The 26362-nt window shown below is 48.7% G+C and overlaps 1 protein-coding gene and 1 long non-coding RNA gene across 7 annotated transcripts in view; one reads left to right on the forward strand and one right to left on the reverse strand.

Annotated features, from left to right (window-relative positions):
• Prox1 (prospero homeobox 1) overlaps positions 1–18317 on the reverse strand; it is a 55581-nt gene extending 37264 nt beyond the window's left edge. For 2 of the 6 annotated variants that reach the window (XM_057769762.1, XM_057769756.1), the window contains exons 1-2: positions 13661–13883; positions 4419–6212 (exon numbers count right to left, since the gene is read on the reverse strand). In XM_057769762.1, coding sequence (XP_057625745.1) covers positions 4419–6145 — 1727 coding nt within the window. In that variant the 5' untranslated portion in view covers positions 6146–6212; positions 13661–13883. Of the gene's footprint in view, positions 1–4418; positions 6213–13660; positions 13884–13910; positions 13954–14093; positions 14381–18244 lie in introns of those variants that run through there. The other 4 variants (XM_057769757.1, XM_057769760.1, XM_057769758.1 and 1 more) reach the window with 4 other exon arrangements.
• The window catches only part of LOC130874428 (uncharacterized), a 75391-nt gene continuing 63057 nt past the window's right edge, over positions 14029–26362 (forward strand). The window contains exon 1 of the long non-coding RNA XR_009057139.1: positions 14029–14117. This is a non-coding gene — a long non-coding RNA (uncharacterized LOC130874428). The remainder of the gene's footprint in view (positions 14118–26362) is intronic.

Genomic DNA, 26362 nt, shown 5'->3' on the forward strand with positions numbered 1-26362 from the left:
ATCAATCTGAACTGACCAATTGGTTAATTTCCCTTTTAAGTGCTTGTGCTGAAAGCAACTGCTCTTCCAAGAAGGCACTAGCCGTTTCCTGGATACTTACACACGCACAATGACTCACGATGGAATAGATTCAGTAAACATACAGCTGTACTGAACACGCGCTAAGCTCCATTCAAGGCCAGGAAAGAAAATGAGCACAAATAAATATTAAGGAGGTGAAGGGGTGGGGGAGGGGAGGGGGTGCAAACAAGCGCTGTCCCGGCAGCTCGCTCGGCTCCATTCTCTGAGCCTCAGCTTTGTGAAGACAGATGACATCCAATTCTATGTGTAATGCAAAATAGACAATAACTGCAGAAACTTGAGACGGCTGCCAGGTGTAAAAAAAAAAAAAAAAAAAAAAAAAAAAAAGGAAAGGAAAAAAAGGAAAAGATGATAAATCCATAAATTAATGAAAGACATCTGCTTGGCATATAAAGGCTCAGGGAAGGAGCGGGGTACAGCTGGACCTGAGAGTCCAAACAACCTGAGAGTCTCAATGCGGTTTGTTTACCAAGCACAATATAACCTTACCTAAACAGCAGCCGCAGGAACAGCTCAGGCAGCAAAAAGGCAAATGCAAGAAGAACAGGCCCTGAAGGCTACAGGAAGAAAAAAAATTCCCCTAGTTGAACTCTGGGTTCTAAGCTGCGGTTCCACACGGGGAAGAGGGTTTTCCCATTTTCTAAACACTTTGAAAAGGAAAGAAGTTTCCTTCTCTGATTTGTTCTGAGGCTTCCCTGAGAAAATTCAATGGATTTTTAGCTCTCATTCAGTGACAGTAACAGAGCTGGGTACGGGTTTTTGTTTGTTTGTTTTAATGACTTTTTTTTCTGGAGATGGTTAGGTGCCTATAGTCATTCATATGTGTTAAATTCCGAGGGCCTCCAAAGCTTCTAAAAATGTCAAAGATCACACTCACATGTATATTCCCAGCATGAGGGGTGCTGAGGCAGGAGGATTGCTGTGACCTCAAGGCCAGCCTAGGTTACACAGTGAGACTTTTTCTCTCAACAAACCAAAAAGAAGAAGAACAACAAAACAACCATCATTTTAAACTGGTGTTTCATGTTGGACTTCAGTTTGTCTCGTGAAACGGTTTTTCCTTCTCAACCCCAAATATTCCCGGGACATTCTTTGCACATGTCAAGCCTTCTCAGAGAACAGGCTGAGGACCTCCAGCCTCACATCTCTTAATGGTTCATTTGACAACCTTGTGCTTGAGCTCAGGGGATGCAAATGTGAAAGGTGCACACAAGGCTATTTTTCTTGAGATGCAAAGAAGATGAGAGACAAGGAACATCACAAAGAGAGACAATTGGCTAGCGATTCTTCGGAAATTTGACTATAACTTAATATTTGATTAAACTGATCCATTTGCAAAGACAGTGAACGCACTGTTTTATACCCAAGACACGAGCTCTTGGACCAGGTATACTGAAGTTCCGGTGGACATGAACACGGCCGTGACTTCCTTCCTTCTAGGGGGACTACCAGGCCGTGAGCCTTTCAAACACAGATGACAGACATGTTCCACGGAGCCTGAGCCATGCAAAAAGCTGGCAGTCGGCACTAGTCCTTATCATGGCCACTGCACTGAGAAACAGGAAGGCCCTTTGGAGTAAGAAAGGAGTGTTCTTGAAGGGGGAGATTACGTAGCCCTGGAGTGATTGTTCAGGAGGCAGGTTCTTCACCTAGCATGGAAAAGACCCTGGGTGCAATCCTAGCAGGTTGAGGGTCTGAAAATAAAAGTTATCCATGACAATTTAAAGAACTCTAAATGCACACTAATGTTTGTAGTCTGCACGTACCATCCCAATACACTCCTACTTGCTCCATCGATATTTTCCCCCTAGGGCCGTGTAGTCTAAAAACTGAAGTTAAACATTCCTTGCTGTGATTCCTCAAGATTTTATTAATCAAAGCTTGAGACACACACCCGCCCCCCCCCGCCCCCCCGTCTAAAACAGAGCAGAAAAAAATGGTCTGTAGAGCAGAAGTCTCAGGCAGGTGAACCATGCCTAGGGGAGCAGGTGGTACGTGGGAAGAGGATTCCCGCTGTGGCTTGCCTGTCCTTTCTTCTGACACCCAGGCTTAGTGACAAGCTGGCTGGCCACATGTACAAGGAGTAGAGGAGAGTGGAAATCCAGAGGTTAGAAGGCTAAGGTGTGGGAAACAGAATGGCTAATTACAGCGAGAGGCCCAAGGCCATGGAGCCTGGGGGAAGGAAGTAACTCCAGATACAGAAACCTGGATTTCAGGCCAACATGGGGGTCTCCTGCCACTACTGTTTAGAAAGGGGCTCTATGCAGCAGGAGACAGGAAAAGTCTCTCTGCACAAGGGGCTTCTTTTTGTTCGAATCCTCAAAATTCCTCAGGGGATTTAGAGAGAAGGATGGCATAGTGAGTTTAGTGGACACTCAGAGCAAACCAACGCCTCTTCTCTCCCTAGAAGACAAGCTAACAAAAAAGGGGGCCTAATTTCAGTTATCCACCATAAGGCCAGGTCCCAACTTAGGAAGCTGCTGTTATCAGTGAGACTTTGCTGTGGGCATCCAGGATTTTGCCACCCAACTTAACTGGTCACTAAGATGAGTGTGTGTTACTGGAAGGGGGGCACAGCTACTTTACTATGTGGTTTGAAATACAGTTCTCTGAGATGCAAGGAGTCTAGCCTTAGACATAAATCAGTCTAACAGGATCACATCCTGGGGTAGATTACTGCCCAAGTGTTCCTACCTTCTTTCCTTCCCTTCCTCCGGCCCAGCAGCTCTGCTTCAGTCGCTCTGAGCAAAATGCACGGCCAGCTGGGAGTATGGGGCACAAGTGTGGGGCTCAACTTTTCATACACTGAATGCCAGCTTTCGAAAAACTGAGACTGTCCCAGCAAACAAGCTCAGACTCAGATCTAAGACCTCGGTATCTTTGTCTCTGCCTGAGACGTTCTTGTCTTCATCAGGGTGGGAAGAGATTCTTGGGTTTAGTGGCCCAAGAGGTCTCATGCTTGTGGCTTCCGCTCACTTTACCAACAGCTGCCCTGGAGGAATGAGAGCATACTTCTATCATCCTGGGGACCGGAACTTCGGTGCAGCCTCTGGAGTGGGCTGTGCTACTAAAATGTCAACCTCTGTCATCAAGACTATTGCTCAAAATCCTCAATTTAGTAACAGCAACTTAATTGCTAAATTTTATATCATCTGTTAATTTATTATACAAGAGGCATGTCTCTACCTGCCCCGAAATGCTACTATCCCCCTGCCCAAGACAACCATACAATTGAAAAAAAAATATTGAAAGGACTGATTGACAGAAGAAAAAAAAAGTCATGGATTAAAAATCACTGGTGTACAGGACAGATGTGCTAAAAATACAATTGACATCTCTACCTAAGAGTTAGGGTCAGGATGGAAAAGCTCCACTAACGGGGCCAGTTTTAGATAGCCGAGTTTTGGATTTAACTGTGTTCTCACGTTTTCCAAAATAATTTGCTTTGTGTATGTCAGGACAAAAGATTTCTGTGTTTGGCTGAGCAGAGGTCACTCATGCGTACAGGCAGCTGCCCCAGCCCACAGAACAGACCTTGGTGATACAGAGAGGCTGACGCCGTCAGAATACATCAGTACCTGCCCATTTCCTCTGAAAAAGTTTCAAAATTAAAGACAGAATGCAAGCCCTCCTCACAACCATTGCTATCCCACAGCCTCGGTGGTGGCGTCCTTGCCTTCCTGAGATCTAGTCACGCCTTTGCAGCCATGGTGGCCTCCAAAGCAGTGAGAATTCTGGATGGAATCACAGGTCTGAAAACTGGCTTTTCTCCTCATCTCTGTCCTGAAACTTACCATCTTTATAAAATTCAGGATTTACAAAGTGTCACCCCCCCCACACACACACACACACTCCATCTGCTCTCCAGAAAGGAGACAAGATAGTCACAAGGAAGAAAGGCAGACGGAAGCACTGCTGGGAGACTGCCTTAGAGACAGTTCCTAGGGGCAATTATGCACTTGTCAAAGTTGCAGGGATGCTGGAGTTAGTGTTTAACTTTCTCTGCAATCGGAAGCACCCAGTGTATGGATCCCACAGGGCGATTATGTTGAGTATTAGGAAAGACTACACCCTTAAGAAGGTACTGGCTGTGCACTGTTGTATATGGCCTGTCATCTGAACACTTCAGGAGACCCAGGCCGGCCAGGGCTACAAGAGTCAAGCCCTGCCTCAAAGTCCCCAGACCCAAACAAAACTAAACCCCACAAAACATGCCAAAAACCATACTGACATAGGTCGCCCTAGACACCCTGTATAGTGTGGGTGGCTACGCTTGTGAGGGGGACCTCCTTTGGCCCCTTGTTTATGTTTGTTCTTGAGAAGAAAGATAAAAGGATATTGCGCCTCCCGAATAAGGCGAGATGTCGGACATATCTTGAAGATCGCCACACTCAGACTTTATGAGTGACAAGGACAGTCCTTCTGCGGTGCTGGGTGGGTGTGCTGGTGAACAGGGGTGGTGGCTCAGATGGTGGGACGACATCTTGGTCCTCAGACTTGTCGTGTCCCTAGTCAAGTCTAAGGACTCGGGAGAGGCTCTGTCTTTTCCCGAGAAGGAGCCAGAGGGAGCACCTAGTGGACTCTGAAATGGGTAGGCCATCAAGGGCAGGGGGAAGGGATGGCGGAAGCTAGGGTTGGTGAAGCCGGCTGTGGCAGAGAGAGGCGACTGGTGCAGGGGCTGGTGGTGGCCACCTGTGGTTGGGCCGGAGGCGGATTGCTCAGATGAGTTTTTGCGGACCACCAGGGGAAGTGCTTCTGTCTGGTCTGTGGAACTGGGCATCTGCACATTGCCAAAGGTGTCCAGGGGGTTCGGAATGATGACGTCACCAAAGCATTGCAGGCGCTGGTTGGCCGTATGGAAATTGTGGTTTTCCCCATTGACTGCAAATCTGGCCTGGGGGATCTGGAGAGGTGGGAAGACCTGAGGAACCTGGCGAGAGGGTTTGGCTGAGAAGACTTTGACCACCGTGTCCACGACCTGTGACATGGCCGTGTTCAGCTCCTGTTTTAACGTCTCTGCCAGATGCTTGCCTTCTGGCTGCAAGGAGTTTGGCCCGTGGTCTCTTTCTTTGTTGCTGCCTTCTCGCTTGGGCTTGTTCTCAGCCATCTCCTGCTCCCTGATCAGGGCTCGAGCCCTGTCGATGAACTGCCCCGGGTCCAGCTCACACAGCTCATTGTCTGAGCGCCCCACCGAGTCCTGGGCCCGTGCATCCAGGATCTCTGATCGCATGCTGTCTTCAGACAGGTCGCCATCTTCATCATTTTCAGAGTCGGTGCTGTCATAGACCTGGTAGAACTTCTCCTGCAGCTGGCGCAGCTGCTTCTGCATGTCTTCCAGCTGCTGTTTCAGCTGTCGGCGCTCCTCTCGCTTCTGTTCTTTTCGGGCTGAAACCAGCTGCTGGAAACTCTGTTGCTGCTGCTGGGGCAGCTTCTGCTTGCGTTTGTTTTCTCTGTAACTTTCTCGGGGACTAACAGACTGCGGGGCCATCTCTCTTTCATTTTCATTGCCCCTTAATGCCACACTGGGGGAATGGCTCATACCCCGGATGATATTCTCAACCCGGGCGCGCTTTGCTCTCAGGTGCTCGTCGCATAAGCGATCCACATCAAACTGGCTCATAGTAGGCCTGCCAAAAGGGGAAAGACACTCTGGGGGGCTGTCTCTTGAAGAGTTGCTGCATATATCCTCCTGATGTACTTCGGAGCCTGTGCTGGAGAGACCGCTGGCTTGGAAACTGGGCTCGGTGCCACCGTTTTTGTTCATGTTATTTTTCAACAGCTGGGAAATTATAGTTGCTCCTGGAAAAGGCATCATGGCATCTTCATACGAGTTTGCCCTCTTCAGCAGCTTGCGGAGTACGTTCGACTTTTCCCCATCTGCGTGTTGCACCACAGAATATTCAACATCCTGCTCTGAGCCTTGGGGATTCATGGCACTGAAAAATGTTGCCCTTGCCTTAGCAAAAAATGCAGATGCTGTCCCTACTGTCCTTTTCACTCCAATGTCAACCCTTCTCCTCTTGGTTTGCCGGCTTAAGAGGGCTGCGCTGCCATGGTCAGGCATCACTGGACAGTTATTGTGCCATCTTCAAAAGCTCGTCAGCTGGGCACAGCTCAAGAATCCCGGGACCCTGGCCAACAGAACAAAAGGACTGATGAATCATTTTCTTTAAATTTCTCCAAATTTCCTGACCTCAATCCTGAATCCAATGCAAAATGCATAGGCTCTGGGATTTATGGTGCATCACAATTATTGCAATTTATCATGAACCCTGCTTGAAATGAAACATTTTTAAATATTTCTGCTCCACTGGTTTAAGATGGATTAAGATTAAAAAAAAAAAAAGCAAAAACTGCTTAAGCACCAGTAATATGATTCTCTTTCACAAATGCCTAAAATGATACTGTTTATCTTCGGAAGAAATGGCAGATTATAAGAATACAGCCTCTGACGAGCAATTGATTAAATTTGGGAGCATTAAGATTCTTATTCTAAAAGAATGGGTTACACTTAAGAAACAGGGTTAAATTTTGAGGCCGTGCGGAATTTGGATAAAGATCTGATCTGGAAAACACTCTGGTTTTCATGTTACTGAAGGAAGGGAAGACTCAGATAGATGCAGATATTTAGCACACACCTTTATTACTGAATTTAGAAATCAATCTTGTCGTATGTACAATGGGACGAAGGCAATGACCAGCACCTTCCAGGCATTCCTGGCCTGTTAAACACTGAGATAAAGGCAGATCCCCATTGTTCAGTGCCGCTTACTTCACACAGCGATGGGTTTGGGTCAGGGAATTCAGAGAAGATAGTATCTGTTGCTGTGTCTACACATAACAGGGAGATGTCTGGAAATGGCCGCAGTATTCTTTTCAGTGAGTGTAATTGTTAGAAAGTTAGATTCTCTGCTGCCACATTTTGGGAGCCAATATGTATAACCCTGCACTACTTGACCAGGCAAGAACACACACATCTTTAGTACCAGTTTTGTTCTGGTAAGATCTGCCAAAACAGTACTTCAAATGGCTAAGAAACTCTTAAACACACACCATTTGTAAATCTTGTTGCTTATGCCAAGGAAAGGAGAGGGAGGGGGAGAGTTAAACAGGAAAAGCAACTGGAGAAACATATAAAAGAAATAAAATATCAATCAAATATATGAGAAAGAAAAATGACTTCTTTGTACAGGAGCTAGCATTGTTTTAGGGGCAAGGTAGAAAAAGGAAGCATCCTTGCTTACATTTTATCAAAGGCCCTTGATACATGTGTCACTTAGTAACTAGCTCCAGATTTTATATGCATGCACAAGACAGCACATCTTTTTGTTTACAATTAACATTTTATGAACAAAATGAAAATACTGCCTTCATGCCGGGTTTATCTGATATTGAACTTCGAATCTGCTTAACAGACCACATCTTCACAATAACAGGGTGCATTGCCAAAGGCAGCGTGTGGAGTGCTTGGAATCTCTCCCATCTCTTTCGGTTCACCTGTAAAAACATCTACGTGCTCTCTAGGAGTGCATCTGTGGCTAGTTTTAAAGAATGGCTACCCATGCAAACAGGCATCATTTCAGCATGGAATAATCTGTAAAAATCAAGAAAATGCTCCATGCTTACATGGCAATAATATGTTCTTCTTCTTCTTTTTTTAATGACAAATATTTCACCGTGCTGTGTTTGCTCTTGGTGTTTTTCTCTGAAGACAAATGTTTTTAGAAGAGCCTGCTTCAGGGTGTCCTGAGGCAAGGTGGTGACTCTTTCTCGAGCTTTCTGTATGTCTGAGGGTAAAACACTTCAAGGCAAAATATCCTGAATTGAGGTTGGAGTTCGGGATCTCAATGACTTTAATACTGTGTTTGAAATTGAGTTCAGAATAAGAGAGACTCCTCACCCACTAATAATACAACTGGTCTGGGTATGACAAAACCCAGCAACACACATTTTGCTGACAGCACATTGAGCCTGACAGGTAAAACAGGTGAGGCTGTCGGGTGAGAGCAAGACCAGAAACAGGGACAATTTCTGAGTCACAGAAACACTTGGATATCGGTGGTTACAAGGAAGATTCTTTTGTACCTATAGCAGCTTTCTAAAATCAGGGCTCTTTGCCACCTAAGATTTCTATGTCATTTGTACACACGTGCAAACCTTTTTTCTCTCTTCAGTATCACCTGCAATGCACATGGACCTCCAGTGAAGGCCAAAGAAGCTCCGTGCTGTCTCTTCTCCCCCTGTTCACCTTGCTACTCAGACTGGCCTTCCCTCCCGCCCATTTTGGAGTCTGAAGAACACCTCTGGCTCAGAGGCTCCCAGAGGACGTGCCAGTGTGTATGGACCAGCACAAGGTCATCCAGGCATCCTTCCTCTCCCAGCTGCCATTCACCTCTGTGTCAACTGTACTTCCTCTCATGGAGCCTAGGTATCCACAGCTGCATCCCTGCCTCATGCCAAAGCCAAGAGGAGGCTGGGCTCATCTAAGGTGGGACGGCTCCACTCCTTCATCTTCAGTGGAGAATAAATATTAATTAAACATATGCACTGGGCCCGTTGAGACTCAATAGCCTGTAACTCCCTCCAAATCCACCAAGATAAATTGATTTTTTAAAAAAATCTGAATCAGGTATCATTTAAAAATTAAATAATGATTTATTTCCATTTTGGGCAAGGAGACCACAAATACCTTAGGTCTCTGTGTAAAATGTTCAACTGAGATATAAACAACAGGAAAAATAAATGGGAAACATTATTTTATCCAGTAAGACAGGGCACTATGTTAATAGGTACACATTGATTTGTTTTCCATACAGCTCAATATTGAAACAGAAATAAAAAGAGAGTGACCATACACTTCAGGGCCATAATCCAGGGGTATTATAGGCGAGATTTAAAAATAATAGGTGGCTGACCTAGTACATGTCTAGCATATTTTACTAAACCAAATGTACAAAAATATATTTCCACATCAAAATGCACTATCAAGTGACCATGGTAAAGTTAAAACCGCTACAGACGTTTTCCAAGGGTTTCCTTCATTTCCAACCTGTAGTTCCCAGGACTTTGTCCCCATGGTGTCAACCCACTGAGGTACTCAACAACTTCACATTTCTAAGCATGTGAGCTGAGCTGCAGTTTTCAACTCCAATTACTATGGATTCTTATAATGTTTTCACTTTAACATTGATTTGGAGCTTAAGCGGGCAATATAAAACCTCTGGGCCAGTCCTGCTGAGAAACAGTATAAAGAAAATGGGGAAATAGAGATAACAGAGTCCGGACCAGACGATTACTGCCCCAGTACATGCGCTTCAGAAAGCTCTCCTGAATTCATGTGGAGATCTATGTCCAAATGTTAAATTATCAAACACATGTTGTGTGGGTCAGCATGCAGCCTACATGCATGCTCTAACAGCACCTGTACAACAGCACAACACAGCAGACACCTCTTGAAAAAAAAAAACCAGTGGGAAAACAACTTCAAGACACGATCGAGTCAGCTCTAACTGCTCCTAACGGTGCCTCCTTGAAACCCAAAGGGCCTGCATTCTGTTTCCCAAGGAGGAGCAACCCAGAGGACATTGCTGACTTCACGCTGGAACAAATAATCTTCAGCAAAGAATTTCAAAGGAATACAACAATATGAAGCGAAGTGGCTCAGGGCTCAACTTTAATAAAACAAGTTATTTTGAGGAGGGGGTGTGCAACTTTTCCTACATCTCTCTGGAGCCCAGATTCCAGACAAAGAAGTGTTCCATTATGGTGATTATCCACATAGTTCAGGCAGATCTTTTATGAGCATGGAGAGCGTAAGGCTGGCATGGCTTCCTGCTTCAATTATTTAGATTTCTGTCTAGGTTGATAAAATTATTTGGAGAAATGGCTTGGATTTTATTTCTTTTACAAAGTCATCTTTAAGGGTCCTTAATGAGGTAAGCTGGCCATATGGTTTCAAGTGGAGCATCATCATTAATATTAGAAATCATTCTGAAAGTCAGCCTGAATTCAACAGGGGAAAATCAGGTACTTTGATTCGCATATACACTAAGTCACTCGCCGACCCCTCCCTGCATTTCTGCTAATTAACAACTTTTATTTTAGAGATATTTCTACATGAAAACTACTTGGCATAATTTAATGTTTTAAAGAATTGAGAGCTTATTGACAAAAATTTTACATTTCCTTTTACAATAAAAGGTTTCAAATCATAACCATTTCATGTGTGAGTCCTCCATGCTATCTGAAATTCCATTCATTTTTCACCAGAAAAATGAACACAGAACTCTTTCTGAGACCTGCCCAAGATATTGATTTCCACTTATTTCAAAGTTACAATTCATCAAATTAGGCAAACACAAGAGTGTGAGAAACAATCCTAAAAAATGCACTCACACTTTTTCTTCTTTTTGTAGAAAAACCAAAATATTCAAAATATCCTTTGAAGCTTTGGAATGCACTAGGCAATAAGACTGGAGAAATTTCTTCTATGTTTCTCTTCCAATTTATACAAATACCGAATTTGAAACCTATACCATGGTCATGCATAATCTGTTTTCACACCATATAACATCACTAGCATTTTATAATTTCTTTGAAAATTCTAACCAATAAACATTTTTAAAATTGATAGCATATAGTTGAGGCCATACTTGAAGTGATACTGGAAATTTGTGAGAAGGGACTTTATGGGTTTAGAACAAATGAGAAGGAGCCTGGCAGCTTGCAGAGTGAGTTAGCTCAGGTTGGAAGGGTGCACAGCCTGTTTGCAGAGGGACCTAGCTAGCAAGTGAGCACGCGAGAACAAAAATGCATGTCGTGTATGCACGACTTTTCCCCCCACAAGGTGGTGATTAAACTAAACAGAATCCTGCATCATGGACACACAGAATATCAATAAGTGCCAAGCATGACTAACGCCTATCAAAAATAAGGCATATGAACATAGCCATGGATGACATTTTAATTATCAAATAATCTCCAAAAGCATACAAAGAAAGAGCTAGGAGGGGAGGGGTGACTGATGTTTAAGTTAGAAGACTAAGTGACACATACCTGTCATTTTCATGGAAACAGTGATAGCATCCAAACGACAAAACTAACCAACAAAGACTGTCCGCCATCTGATCTATTCCCACACAACTCAACTCAAGGAAGTAAACTGTTTAACCAGCAGCCTAGAAGGTCAAGTTTTGAGAAGCCAGACACCCAGAGATAGCACTTACACAGAACTCCCAGCATCTTCCCTGGCACACAAGCAGGCTTCCTTTTTTTCTCTTTGCATGCAGTAGCTTGTGTCATTCGGAAACCACTCCGAAGTTCTTGCAAGAAACTCTTCATAGAACTGGCTGCCAGGGTCTCCCATCAGATCGCCAGAGCTGGGTCCCCTCACACAGACTCAGCTTCTCCCTCTCCATCAAAGTCCTTTCTAGGACACCTGACACATGTCTGATACAGCGACAGGCCCAGTTCACTTCATGAGAGTATTTAACACAGGGCTTGAAAGAGTTTAAACACATACCTATTCTTTTTGGGCAGGGAGAAAGCCTACTACAAAGACAGGCTTTAGCAGAAAGTCACACTTGGGAACTGACTTTGGTATTTTGGGCAGTTACTAGCCACCCATTGCTGTCCAACACACACACACACAACACACACACACACACGTACACACACACACACACACACACACACACAAAGGATCTTCCTGCCCCCCTCTCTGACCTGCCAGACAGGCAGAAACTGAAGGGAGGCAAAGAGAAAGTCAACTCTCTCCACCTGCTATCCTGAAGTGGGGTGTGCTTTTGGCAGACAGAAGCCTGAGATAGGGCCTCTGCAGTCACCTGCCAACATCCTTAAGACAAATAAACAAATACTACCCCCACCTCCAAAAAAAAAAAAAAATCTCATGGCAGGGGCTCAGAACACAACAGCCCGATTCTCATTAGCCTGGCAATCCCATTAACCAGAACCACCATAAATTCATGAACCTCTTCAGTCCTGAAGCCTTGTGGTCTGAAGCTGTACAGAAACACAGGCACCCAGGAAACTTGCACCTGCCTCTCTTGACACAACACACCTGTCCAGCCCTGCCCATGCGCATTCTGCTAACAGACTTTTGTCTGCCTGGTTTAGGAGAGGAAATGATTTTTTTTTTTTTTAACAGAGGGGTATGAGAGGGGGTGGTAAAAGAAAGGAGGGCTGGGGAGGGCAGAGAACCAGACAGAAGACTGCTCTTCAGCCTTAACTTTGAGAGGAGGCCACCCTGGGCCTGCTTTATTTTCATAAGCTTAAGGAGACAACGCAGATGTTCTCGGAAAAACATAAGTAAGCAGGTGAGTTTCCAGCCTTCCCCGAGGCGAAGGGCTCTGGGCTGCCAAGAACAGCAGTTTCACACTCCAACCAGCCTCCTCAAGACTATCCCTCAGCCCCTCCTTCTGCTTCTGTTCTTAGTCTGTCCAGAGGACTTAACTTCCCAAGAAGCTGAGCAGGGGCAGGAGAATCTGAGTGTGGCTCGATGCTCTCTCCAGGCCGGGGGGGGGAGAGGGGGGGCGTCGCTCTCAGCACAGGCGCTCAGTTTTAGCAGGACTGACTGGCTGGCACTGTCGAGGCGACGACAACTTGCTCAGCTGGACTTTGGGTGATGTCTACCGCCCCCCTCCCCCGTCTCCTCTCCTTGTCTGTTCAGGCAAGATAGCAGCTCTCCCCTGTCCTCCCGCCCTCCAAGCCGTTCTTCTCAGCAACAACCGCTCTCACCTCTCCGCTCAGCTGGGCTCTTCTCCTCCCTCCCAGTCCTAGGAACTGGGGCAACACAGGAGCACTATCCAGCCCAGGCCGGAGCGCAGCTGCCCACTACCCGAGCCTGCCTGTAATGGCTGGGGGCTTCTCGCCCATGGGCGGCCCAAGCACACCCCGACCCAGGGTCGGCCCTCCGCAGCGCGGCGTCGCGATGGCCCCGCGGGCAACCCCTGAGGCTCCTGGGCCAACTGCCCCTACTCTGTGCCTGCCAGCGAGGCGCGCAGACTGGGTGGAGGGGCACCGCGCTCGCTCCTCGGGACTGTCCCTCCTCGGCTGTAGAGCCCCGTGCAAGCTCCCAGCTCTGAACGCGCAGGGAGAGGAAAGTCACCCTGCGGCCCCCCCCCTTCTCCGCCCTCCTCCCCACGGCCAGCCCTTGGCCCGGGGTTAAAAAGGAGAAGTGAAAGGTATGCAAACACCAAGCAAATAGGAAAAGCCGGGAAGAAAGGCAGCTAGAATAAACAAGACAAAGGGAAGGGACTGGGGACAGGCCCTGGAGTTTCTACCCGGGTAGAAGGGAAGGAAGGGGCTGGGAAGACAGCAAGAAATCTAGAACAACAAAAAAGGGACTCGGTCCCCCTCGCGGCCCTCTCTCCTGAGGAGAGTAAGAGAAAAAATAATAAAAATAAAAGGAAGCCAGAGCCTCAGCGCACCCCAGGCACAGTACACAAAAGGTGACAAGATCAGCGACAAGTCCGGCAACGCCAGCCTCTCCCCCATCGCCACCACCACCCCAGCCACCGGCAGGCACGAGAAAGAAAGAAAAGCCAAGCGGATCACTTACTCTTCGTAACTGAGAGGAGAGGAGCTCGGAGTTCCACTGAGGCTCCTGCTTAGAAAACTGTTTTTAGAGGCTATTTGATTACGATTCATGTAAATAACACCATTTTCCCTCTGGAAAAAGAATGTTTACACGGGTGTGAGTAACGGGAGGCTCTTCTCTCTCTCTCTCTCTCTCCTTCCCATTCAAGAACAAGCCAGTGCGAGCGGTTCTGGAAAAGGGGAGGGGACAGCGACCGGGTGAAGATACTTACGCGGTGCGGGCAGCAGCGGGGCGCAGCCTCTCTCTCTCTCTCTCTCTCTCTCTCTCTCTCTCTCTCTCTCTCTCTCTCTCTCTCTCTCTCTCTCTCTCTCTCTCTCTCTCTCTCCTCTATTTCTCTCTCTCTCTCTTGCGGGCAGAGAGAAGAAACCCACGCGCGCACGCAGTGATGTCTTACCAGTGATAATTGGCCCAGGGGTCGGTGAGTCTGTGCGAGAGCGAGTGAGCGGGGCGAGTGCTGGGACAAGAGGGGAGTAAGGAGGGAGGGGAGGGGAGAGGCGCGCAGGGCAGAGCCCAGAGCCGGGGGAAAGAAGAGAGAAAGCAGAGGAGCGGAGGAGGAGGCGAGGGCTGGAGCGCGGCGCGCGGCGCGATGGCCCGAGGCGCAGCGGGCGCGGCTGTGAAGCTCGTGTGCGTCGCGCGGCTACCCCAGCTGCAGTGGCGGACGCTTTCCCAGCGCTCTCTCAGCTGAGGGCTCCGCTCCACAACAAGATTTACTTTAAGACACAGCTGAAGGAAACAGGAAGACTGCACGTCACAGTCCCACTGACGTACCCGGCCCCAGCACCCAATCGCGAGGCGCCTTCGGATTCAAGGGGGGATAGCGAGGCAAAAGAACTTGGGAGGAAAAAAAATACATATACATATATATATATATATAAGGGGTGGGGGTGAGGGGCTGGGAAGAGAGGAGGGGAGAGGGGCCCCGTGCTCCCCCGCCCCGGCCTCCAGCCCCGGCCCCCACTCCGCCCTGCCACTGCTTGGGGCGCCTGTATTGCCGCGCCCCGGCCCCTGCGAGCCATCTGCGGGCGTTGTGCACCGCGGCGCCCGGCTCACACTGGCTCTTCCAGGACGCAGGTCTTTTTTTTTTTTTTTTCATTTCACTGATACAGATGATGGAGTTCTCCCAGCGGCTGAGCTAAGGGAGCGCTCCCCAGACTGGGGTAGAAGAAGACACGGAAAGCTATACGGGAGAAAAAGTGGAGGTTTAAAAGGAGGGGGGCATAAAGAAGGGAGTGTGTTTGGCGGGGGGATGCAAATCGTTCCGCTTTGGAAACGATCATAGATAATATCAATAAGACCTGTCACTCTGGCTTCCTTTTAAAGAGGATGGGCAAACACAGGTAGGTTTAGGATTTAAAAAGTAGGTGTCAGAGATTTCACACGGGGGTCACTAAATCTGATGTTAAAAGCTCTGCCTATTATTGATTGAGTTCCAGTCAGACAGACCTCAAAATTTATAGGACGACGATTCATCCTTGGTTACCTTTAAAAATATTTGAATTGTAGGCAAAGTTGCCACACAGGCTACAGACACCACATCCCAGTCACTCCAGTTCACGCATCCCAGGGTGGACCAAAAAATTAGTCCAATATAGAATTTACACAATTTCGAAGTCTGAGTGACAAACTTAAAAGTTTATCAGGCAAGACAGCTCAAGCGTCAGCATCTCCAACTCTAACGCTTAAAGCCATATAAAAAAGCACATTGGTTTGACATCTTGGACGAAAAATAGCTGCGAGATTTCTTCAGATAACATGGCTATTAAAGAGGGCCTTGGCTTCAGTGACAAACGCTGAAGAAAGCTTCCCGCTGTTGCTGGAATGTCCCCTTCCCTGGGCACAGTTAACGGCAATGCTTACTAAGGAGACAGCGTGGACTGAAGCACCTTAGAAAGCCCGACGCTCAGCAGAGCTACAAAGCACTGGTAATGTTCATACCTAGGAGACGGGACACTTTTTAGAAAGGGTGGTGTGGGGACAAGTATTTTTTTCGAGTCCCTCCAGTTCAATCAGATCAAAGGTTGAACCGTGTTGTGACAGAGTAACAGAGTATGGAGGAGACTGAGTGCACCGCTACTGTCGTCTGCCACGCACACACTCGTTTCTAGGACGTTCCGATTTCAGCCTCCAATTCATCAGACTGGGAGAGTGTATTAATCCCCTGTGACTTGGACAGTTCTCTCTCTCTCTCTCTCTCTCTCTCTCTCTCTCTCTCTCTCTCTCTCTCTCTCTCTGTGTGTGTGTGTGTGTGTGAGAGAGAGAGAGAGAGAGAGAGAGAGAGAGAGAGAGAGAGAGAGAGAGAGAGAGAAAGTCAGTGCCATGTGGGAAACTTTTGGCAGGCACGGAATTCAAACATTGAAAAGGAGAAAAAAAAATCAGGTCGGCCAGGCTGATGTTCCGGAAAAGACTCACCTGAGCATCCCCCCAGCGTCTTACCCCCTCTCGAACTGCCCGAGACCTTCCCCATCTCAGGCAGGAAAACAGCATCGCCCAGAGCCCAGTACACTATTCATACCTTCAAAGATGGGCTCCTGTGGCAAGAGCTCTACTCGGGGCTGGTGAGACTGAAATGATCTTCTCACGTGTCCGTTAGACAGGGTGGAATATTGGTTGTGTACCTTTGAGGTAAACGGACGGATTGAGGAGGGTGGAATTTGGAGTTCTGAGAATGGTCCAAAGCCACTATCTCATTTTTCGTCCCTTTATTTTCTTTTGATGAATCTGTTTGCACTTGCCAGCTTGACGTTTAAAAGGGAGGGGGTCGGGCAAGGAAAGCAGTGGGGGGCCCGCAAGGGTAGAGGGAGAGAGATCATTCTGGAGTAGTTTGTGTCAATTGCACCTGGCGTTTGGATGCACGTTTTGCACACGCCACGCCTGGGTTTTGGCGGCGGGAAAAGTTTCCCCCGAGCACCTTCAAATATAAATCCTTTATCTGTCTCGCAGAGAGACAAAGTAGGCCTGAGTCAAAGCTAGGGTAACCTCCAGACAGACAAGCAAACTCCCCACCCGCAGCTCGCGCCTCTCAGGCTCCTGGCTTGTCATGCTCAGCCCAAGCAGTTCGCAGCCCGCACTGGGGCGCAGGAGCTGCGCGTGGAAACACAGATCTCTAGCCAGGCTGGGCGTGTGAGCTAGGGTGGAGACCCCGAGTTCTGAAAGCTGAGGATGAACCCTGTCTTGTCCCCTAACTGTCCGGGCCACGCATAAGCCAGGGTCCCGGGTGCTGTCTGGCCTGAGCTGCGACGCTCCCCCGGGTTCCGAGCGGTGCTGGAGCAAGGCTTGAGGCCCAAGGCCCCTGTCTCCGAGCGACTCCCGGTTTGTTTTCTGATAGTATGGAAGCAATCAGTCAGCCTGGAGACCAGAAGTCTTCTAGACACCCGCTTCATTTGCGAAGCCAGGGGCCAAGCCTAGAATCCTTAGAACCCTTTCTTTTGCCAACCCTGGCCAGCACCACCCTAGTAATATAAAGTGAGCACAAGTTCTGGTGGGTGTTGGGACAAGCCGTCCTCATGCAGGTTGCATTAGCTGGTTTTCCTGGAGAGTGAATTGCGTGTTAGAGAAAGGCATTTGTGCATCGGGTTCTAGGCTAAACACACTTCGCCTTGACCTTCCTTCTGGGTGTTTCTCCTCTCCAGTAGTCTTTAAACCCTTAGGTGGGGACTAAGGAGGGGAGGCAGTGTTTGTAGGGTGTTTGAAATCCTGCAAGCAGCAGGCATCAGCGCCTGAGAGCTGTTTTGGGGTTTTCAAGCGGATTCTGTGAAGAGCCAACGTGGGAGTGGATTTTGTAAAAGGATGTTGGAGGACCTCGGTGGCCTCCCACCAGCCCACCCACTCACCACCACCCACCTGAGGAGGGGAACAGAGGGAAGAGGCGGCGGCAGCGGCGGCGGCGGGAGCAAACCTGCCAGCTGCAGGTTGCCTAGAGGCGGGTTGTCGGTCGTCCTTTCACGCTCTCCTCCCCTGTGCCCAGCATGACGCCGAACCCAACCTGGATTTGTTCTGAATGGTGGGGGAGAAAGTGAAATGCCACCAGATCAGTAGCAAGTAGCAGCTGCGGCGTTTCTCTCTTGGGAACCCCACTGCTCAGAAGCCTCCGAGTGATGTTTGTTTAACCAACAGCTTTCAAAGTAAACATCAGCGAGTCAGTCCAAAGAAGTTGGGAGCCAGGGGGGACTGGCAGAAAAAGTAATTAAAAAAAAAATAAAACCTCCTCACCAAAACAAAAAGAGCCCCCCACACACCGTAAAAGGGCACAGGATCGCCACAAACATATACATAGTAAGGACTTGTAAGCACAAGGTGATCTCAAAGAAAAACAACCCCAGGGTGATGATGAGGGGGCTGTTGGTGATTGAGGGGGGTCACACGACAGCTTGATGTGGGGAAGTGGACAGAAACGAACAAAGGGGTGAGGAGGGGCATTCCCTGCCCTAGAGGAATAAGGAGTCGGCTGAGAGCTGTTCGCCGCCAGCCCTGGCTTTGCCGCAGGCACCGAACTTTCCAATAAGATATTAACAGATGGTGCGGAGCGCAGGGAGGGCTCTTACTTACATAACCCGGCCACTGAGCCTGGTCGCGCCGCGATGCGAGAGGCGCTCGCCAGGCCTCTCGCTCGCCTTCCGTGGGGCTGCTCTTGTTCCCCGAGATCGCTTGCTCATCCGCAACCCCACCCACCCAGGCTTGGAGGGCCAGGGTTCGGATAGGCTGTGATTTCGGTTGTCTTTTTTTTCAGTCCACAACAGGGAAGCTGGAAGAGCCTAGGTCAGAGATAAGCTGAGGGACGCCTGCGAGGACAAACGGGTGCTCGCCCTCGTACTTGGGGGTGTCACAGAGTGGAATGTGCACTTACATACACATGGTCACACCAACACACGCGCCACCACCACCACTGGGTGTGATCACCCTGTCTTGCTGTCAGAGAAGTACAAAGACAGGCTCCGGCTGCAGTGGCACAGGAGTGAGGTGGGGTAAGGGTGCAAATGTGAGCGGACGCCTTGCAAGTGGGGCGCAGTGGCAAAATCACACCAAGTCTCTGGGTACAGCCACCCTTTCCAGCCCAGGCAGATTAGTAAGTGCTCTGTGAGAGTGGCGGTATGGCCTCCCGTTGTCTTCACTCCCAAGGCCACCTCCCGGAGAGAGGCCCAGTCACTCCTCCCAGTGTCCCAGGTCCTGTATGTCATGCTACATGCAGGGGTGTGTTTGCGGAGCCCCTCGGCGCTGGCTTTCCAAAACCAGCGAGGAAAGCTCCGGCGAGTACTGGAAAACCTGTGGGAAGGGCTGGAAGGCTGGGAGTGTGCCCGGCAGGCGTTAGGCGCTACCGGGGCTTCCTTGCGATGTCCTCCTGTCCTCACTACTGGCCTGGCCTTCTCGATCGGGCCCCATGCTAGGCGCCACAGCCTCCAGGTCGGGAAGACGGTGACCTCGAGACTGTGGCGCCAGTGTCGCCACAGAGCGTTCTGACGGAGAAGGTGGGGGGAGTTCGTCCCGGCCACCTGCCGGCCGCTTGGCCTGTCCGCACCAGGGTCCTACAGCCCTCGCCTCCTTCCTTGACCACTGCACGAGTGGTCCCTTGGCCCTGCTTGGCCCGGCTCAGCGCACACCGGACCGCACGGGGCAGCCACCTGCTCCGGGGGCCCAGAGCATCCCACTGGGCTCCAGCAGACGTGGGCCATAGCCAGGCCCGCGCGCTGTCCCCGCCATGTCCCCTCCCCCGCCGCCGCCTGTTGCTGCGGTGGTGGCGCGACACAGGGGACGCACACTCTGGAGCAGGGATAGTGAGAGGGGCAGGACATAGAAAGGGATGGCGGTCTCCTGTTCAGCCTAGCCCAGCTCGGTCCATAAGTCTAGAGCTGTGTTAGTCGGTCTTTTCCTTTGATGTTTGAGAATTCAGAAGTGGTTGTGCATTTTCTGGGTTTTGGGGACAGGACTTAAGTTGCAGATAGATACTGAGGGTCTCAGAGCTTGGACCGAGGACCAACACTAGATACAAACAGATCAAGGCCAGAAGAACACTAAAGAGAGCCTGCAGTTGTGAATTTATTCCCAGAGAAGGGAGCCCGATGAAGTTGCATTTTGTTTAAATTAGAGCATGACGAAGCTGAAAGCCAGATTTTTATAATTTTTTTCTAGTAATATTTCTTTTATGAAGTATCTAAGTATCTGTTTGTCATCATTTTGAGATCAAAAGGCAAGCCCATATGCTACATAGTTCCCCAAAATTGACGTTTAAATATGTTTTAAATGTTTTATTCAACGTGGAGGAGGAGGCTGCCAGAGCAGCTACCATTGCGATAGGGCTTTGGAAATGGCTTGATATGGGGCAGGGGAGTCTGGGGACCTGCTAATAATTATAATTGCCCAAGATGCTTTAAAAAAGCTTCTGATTCCATCTCAGGTAAAGAAATCCATGAGAGGAACTAGGAATCTGAGGGTTATAGCAGGCCACTGGTCAGGAGCTGCCTCTTCTCTGGGACCTTGCCTCTACCTCTGTTCTCTTTATCTGAAAAATGGAAATAGTACCCCAAATCAATGAGTTAACAGAGACGTTTGGACACAGATGAAGTTGCTCAAGATGTGATTGGTACCTGGCCATTTTAGAACAAGAGAGCAAGCAGGATGCCTGGATTGTTACACAAATACTCATACAGGGCCCCTCCCTCCTGTTCTCAGCCTTCGGTGAAGCCAGTGCACTGTGAGACTAACTCATCAATGGTTGGTATCTGAACACTTTCTGTGCCCCACCCCTACCTCGTTTACATATACAGAATAAATTCAGATCCACACTTGTCTTCAGACTTGGCCGTGTGCTCCCAGGCACACAAAACTGTTTTTATCAAGTCCAGAGGAAAGCAGGGGCTGTTTACCATCATGGCATAGGTAACAAATCTTCTCTGTAGAAGCCATAGGTCAAGCCTATGAAAACAGGACCAAAAATTCTGCTGGACAGGGAACTGCAAGCAGGAAAAATAAGGTCAACACTTCTGGGTAAGACAAAAACAAATGTATGTCATATGTTTGAATATGTTTGAATAAATACCTCTCCTGAGTGAATGCAAAGTAAAAAAATATCCTTAATAAAAATTCACTCAAACCCCACTGAATCCAAGCCACTGCAGGGCACTACAGTAAGAGCCCAGCCAAGGGCAGCTGTGGAAGTGAGACAGGCAGGAAGGTGCCATGCCTGGCTGCCATGGTGTAGCAGGACTAGGGAAGAGAGCCCAGGAAATGGACCCGCTGACCCAGCAGACAGCAGATCAGGATGCTGGCTAGCCTGGAGCAGAAGAGTTAGCAGTTAACTAAATAGTCAGTACCAGGGCCCATTAGAACCTCAGAGCTGGAGTCAGGAGTTCTAGATTTCAGGGTTTCAAGAAAGGAACACCATGTTAAAGTGGACCAGGTCTGTGTAGGTAGAGCCGGTGTATGGGGGAGGGCACAGCTCCTTGCCATACCTGCCCTGGAATAGTGATGTGTATCTTTGGGGAGGGTGGGAAGTCTTATGCTTTTTAGCTAGTCTGTGCACGGGGAAACACCCGTGACCCTGCAGGACAAAGGAAAACGATGGAGAAGACCACTAGAGATGGACATATTGCTGGGCCCAAGCTGTTAGGAAGAACAGGGCAACTTGTGGCTTCCATTCACAAACCCTGCCTAGTAGAAGGAATACTTTTGTTTTGTCTGCACCACTTGTGGTGAGGGCTCAGGGAAAGAGTGTGGGGGAGACTTCTGGCGGGAGAGAGGGAGAGAGAGCATAGGGTGGGTAACAGAAAAAAGGGAAAATCTGAGGTGTGGGTGGGAGTTGAGAGAGTACAGGGGTGTGTGTGGGGTGCCTGCAGAGTGTGAGTGAGCCAGAGGGGCACATATAGCTGAAGAGAGAATGAAAGAGAGGGGGGCGAGAGGGGCTTGTGGAAGGAGCCAGGGGATGCAGGAAACCTCGGTGGGCATGCAACTCAGTGCCAGTCCCAGCCCTCTTCAGGAGCAAGCAGGGTTGAAGTGGGGGTGAAAGGCCAGGCAAGAGTGAAGATGAGGTGGGAGGCTAAATCTGGCCTTGGTTTCAGTCTGGTGAAGGCCAATGTTTCTTGGCTCCTCTAGGCCAGCCTTTCGAAGCAGCTCACTTGATAATCCCAGGCTGGCTGTGAAGAGACTTGGAACAACACCTTGGAGCCATCAGCCACAGAGGACAGATATCTTGGGTTCTTTCTGTGTGTGTGCATGCGTGTGCTTGTGTGTGTGCGTGTAAGGAGAGGTGGTATGACCTCTGACCACAGCAAACACACCCTTAGGTACCTTGTGTGTGCTTGCTGGGTCTTAGACCCTGCATCAGCTTCCCCTTTGCTCCTAAATCAGTCTCCTTCTGCCCCAGCCTTGGCTCCCTCACTCCTCAGAGGCCAACAGACCCAGTACTTCACTTTCTCCAACACTGGACAGCTCCCTGTGTCTCTCCTCAGGGATTAGGTCTGGCTGTGGTTTTATAAGGGTCCAATAGCAATGAGGCTCCAAGTGGAGTCAAAAAAGGGATCATTTTCTTGATTCCAGGGCATCACTGCTGTGAGCTCCTGCAAAGCCTGGTGTGTGGCGGCCCTGGGGAGAGCAGCCCACGGACAATTCCGACGCTGACCCAACATGAGCAGTGATTAGCTGTGTTTGATTTGGTCAGCTTTCTGAAGCCTCAGTCAGAAGCTCTGTTCTAGAAAATCTGGATGAGGTAAAAGCATGAAGACCTCATTTTCTCATATTCCAGCTTGACCTCTCCATGAAAACAGTGAAGATGCAGCAGGCATGTACCGATGCAGCCACCTGCCATAGCGGCAGTGCTCTCTCTGGTTAAGAACACTTGCTGCTGCTCCGCCCAAAGCATCCATCTGGGGTGGTTTAAAACTGTCTGTAACTCCAGATCCAGGGAATCTGACACCCTTGTTTGGCCTCTGCTGGCAGTTGCACTCATATGCACACACACACACACACACACACACGCACAGACACACACACATGCACGTACAGACACACAAACACACACACACACACGCACACACAGACACACAGACACACACACATGAACGTACAGACACACAGACACACACTTAAAAATAAGTTCTGAAAACAAAAGGTCATAGAGGATGAGGAAAGACTCACTTAAGTGTGGTCTATGGGATAAAAGGAAAATGTGGTGACCTAAAATGCACAGTGGATTTGGATGTCCTGATTGCAGGATCATTATAAAGTAGAAGACACAGCCGGGCGGTGGTGGTGCACGCCTTTAATCCCAGCACTTGGGAGGCAGAGGCAGGTGGATCTCTGAGTTCAAGGCCAGCCTGGTCTACAGAGCTAGTTCTAAGACAGCTAGAGCTGTCACACAGAGAAACCCTGTGTTGAAAAGACAAATGAACAAACAAACAAAAAAAACTCAAAAAACAAAGTAGAAGACTTTGAGTGAGAACATCAAGTCTGATGTGTGATTCTCCCAACAGCCAGGGCTATCCCCACAGCATTAATGAGTCAGCTGAGAAGGGAGGAGATCTCACATCTTGGTCAAGCCCAAAAGATAGTACTTGCCGAGCACGGATTAGAACCTAGTGTTGTGTGACAAAACCTTTCCTGGGAAGATAAAACACACAACTCCTTCCAGTCAAGGATCCCATGACAGCCCACAGTACACACCACTAAAGTCCAGCTTTATTGGGGTTACTTACAGGAATAGAAATGACTCAATTACCAAGGCCCACCCCAGCATGGGCGACAACTCACAAAAGCTGGGACAGCTGGAGCACACTGCACGGCCTGCAGGCCACTCAACAGATTGGAGTGTGTCCTTTCCAAGTGACTCTGGTCTAAACCTCTTCCAGGCATTTCTCTCAGGCAGCTGGTCCAGTCTCAGAGTCTGAATCTTTTCCCTTGTGAGAGTCCTTGGGCAGCTCATCACTCATCTGAGACACTTAGCTTGTATTGTTTACTCTGGCAGGGAAGGGGCCTAGTGAATCTGGTCAGTTTCAGGGACTTCCTGGAGCTATTTTTAGTTGTTTATCTTTTTTTTTTTTTTCCAAGACAGGGTTTCTCTGTGTAACAGCCGTCCTGTAGTTCATGCTGGCCTTGAATTCGCAGAGATCCTGGTGCTTCTGACCCCTGAGTATTGGGATTAAAGGTGTGCACCACCATAGCTGGTTCAGTTGTTTGTCTTCTTATTTCAGGGGCTTTCTGTGAGATGGAACATTTCAATCTTGGAGAAAAGTGTTACAAACTCACACGCCGTCCTGCAGTCAAAGCCGTAAGAGTTTGTTTGTGTGTACTAATGTTTTCCTTGCATGTATGTATATGTGTAATGTGTGTCCTTAGTGTCTGTAGAGGTCAGAAGGCATTGGATCTCCTGGAACTGGAGTTATAGGTGGTTGTAAACCACCACATAGGTGCAAAGAGGTGGAGCCCAGGGCCTCTGTAAAAGCACCCAGTGCTCTTGACCTCTGGGCCACCATGCAAGCCCCTGTATTGTTTCAATCAACCCAACTGTCATAGCTTCAGCTTTTCCTTGATTATCCTGCCATGAGTGTTCACACCCCCACCCACGTTGTGGACATTTTCACAACAAAGTTATCGAACGGAGAAGAATCACCAAGTTACCTGTTTATGTTTTCCCTCGGATTTAAGTAAAGCCAGTAAAGGTAGAGGCTGTGCAGGCCAGGATTTACTGTGCATCACAGAAAGCCCATTTTGCTGAAATAGAATTGTAAAAAAGTAAAAAGGGGGCAGGCTAATCCTGTTAAACGTGATGCGTGTTTCTGCAGTGTGCAGGGAGAGATTAGAGCAGGAAAGAGACCAAGTACTGTGTCGGTCTCACTAAGCTAACGTGACAACTTGTCTTTGGCGATCTTTACAGCGTGTTAGGCAACAGTGGCTGACTCAGAAGTGTTTTCTAGCGCTCCTTTGTGTTGCCCACAGGGTTCTTTCATTTCTTAAATTTTCTTTCTTTTCCTGCTCCTTTCTTCCCCACACTGCTCTATTTTGCTGTTTAATCCACGGTGTCTCCCTCAAGTCAAAACATTTAGCTGGCTCTGATCGAGATTTGGTTTTGAAGATGCCCTTTGACCTTGCACTGTGTGAAGCAGCCCCTAAGAAGTCAGCAGTCCACCCTCAACCCTGTGCCCTCTCCTGAGGCTCCAGAAACAGCTTTTGGGGGAAACAGCTCATTCTGGGTTGCATAGCGAAGCTGGCCTCCCTCCCCCTTTCTTCCATTTCTTCATTCTCTCCTCTTCACCCTGATTTCTTTTCTCTTGTACCCCTTCCACCTTTGTTTCCTTCCAGCTCACTGGCTTTCTAGAAGGTCCATCTCTATCTCACAATTCCTTCTCTCTTCTTCCCTTTCTTTCTTTCGTTTTTTTTTTTTTTTTTTTTGCTGTTTTCTTTCTAGTTCTCCTTCATCTCAATGGTTTTCTTTCATCTTTTCTCTCCTAGAATTATCTTTCCAGGAACAAGGTGCTAGGCTCTGAATCTAGGGCTTTGCCAACTCCGAACACACCTTCTACCACTGAGCCGTGTTCTCAGCTCTGCTCTCTTAGATGCTCCTTTCCTTCTTCACGTTATTTAATCCCCTTCCTTCTTTTCCTTTCCTTTAAACAACACAGCGACACTTCTAACAGGAGGTTATGCACCCTTGAAAGTTTTCAGCTGAAGCGAGGTCAGGTGAACGGCTCCCACTGCTGACATGAGCAAAGGGAGGAAGAGCTGATGTAGAGGAAGCATGGCTCTGAGACTCTGTCACTGTCTTTCCGAAGCAGGTGTCCAGCCTGTTTGGTGATGTGGCTGGCTGTCCATCCTTCTGTGGTTTCGGCACCCTCTGGCCCATGGTCCCTTCCCCCGCTTTCCCTACTGGCTTACCACCAGAGGCTAGATGTTGAGTCAATGGAAAAACAACACTGGCCAACATTAAAGGGAGACTGTTTGGAAAAGGAAGGCCCTGCTGAGGCACGGAGGAAGCCTGCGTGTTAACACGGGCCACCTCTTATCTGGGGCAGCTGGGGCTGAGCTGCGCGTGCTCACTCCGTCCTTTGGCAAGAGGTCTTCTGCAGTCAGGCAGCCCTGGGACTGAGGAGCCATTCTCGGTCTCAGAACTATAGTGTCCCCAGAACTATAGAGACAAAGGCCATTGCTCCCCCTAGAGACTGAGAAGCTAAGTTTTGAAATGAGCATGCTCCCTAAAACCAGTATGTCTGGGCCCAGGCACTAATTCCCACATGCTGTGAGTGCAAGGCAACCCAACCATTCTGACCTGAAGCGAGTACTGAGAAAGGAGAGAAAGCAACCCGAAGGAAAAGGGGACAAGGGCGTGTGGGTGGACCAGTGGCTCTGAGTTGGCTGCCCTTAGGCCTTGAATAGAAGGCAAATGGTTACCCTGCCATAGATTCACTGAATCTCTTCGTATGGTCGGGTCAGTTTCATCATGCTGACATCTTCAGACCTTGCTCTGGGGGAAGACTTAGCAGAACCTTTCCCGTGGAGGTCTGTCTACTCAACCAGCCACAGACTCACCTGTGGGTGGGTAAAATCATGCCAGGGGTCACGAGCACAGTGTTTCCTTGGGGTGAAGTCCCTTCGATAACTTCTGGACATTTCACTTTTGGAAACCTTGGCTGCATTCAGAAATGCAGAGCAGCTTGGGGTTCCCCTCTGCTTTCAGTCAGTTTG

This window comes from Chionomys nivalis, chromosome 5, assembly GCF_950005125.1.
Source record: "Chionomys nivalis chromosome 5, mChiNiv1.1, whole genome shotgun sequence".
In the NCBI taxonomy this organism is placed as follows: Eukaryota; Metazoa; Chordata; class Mammalia; order Rodentia; family Cricetidae; genus Chionomys; species Chionomys nivalis.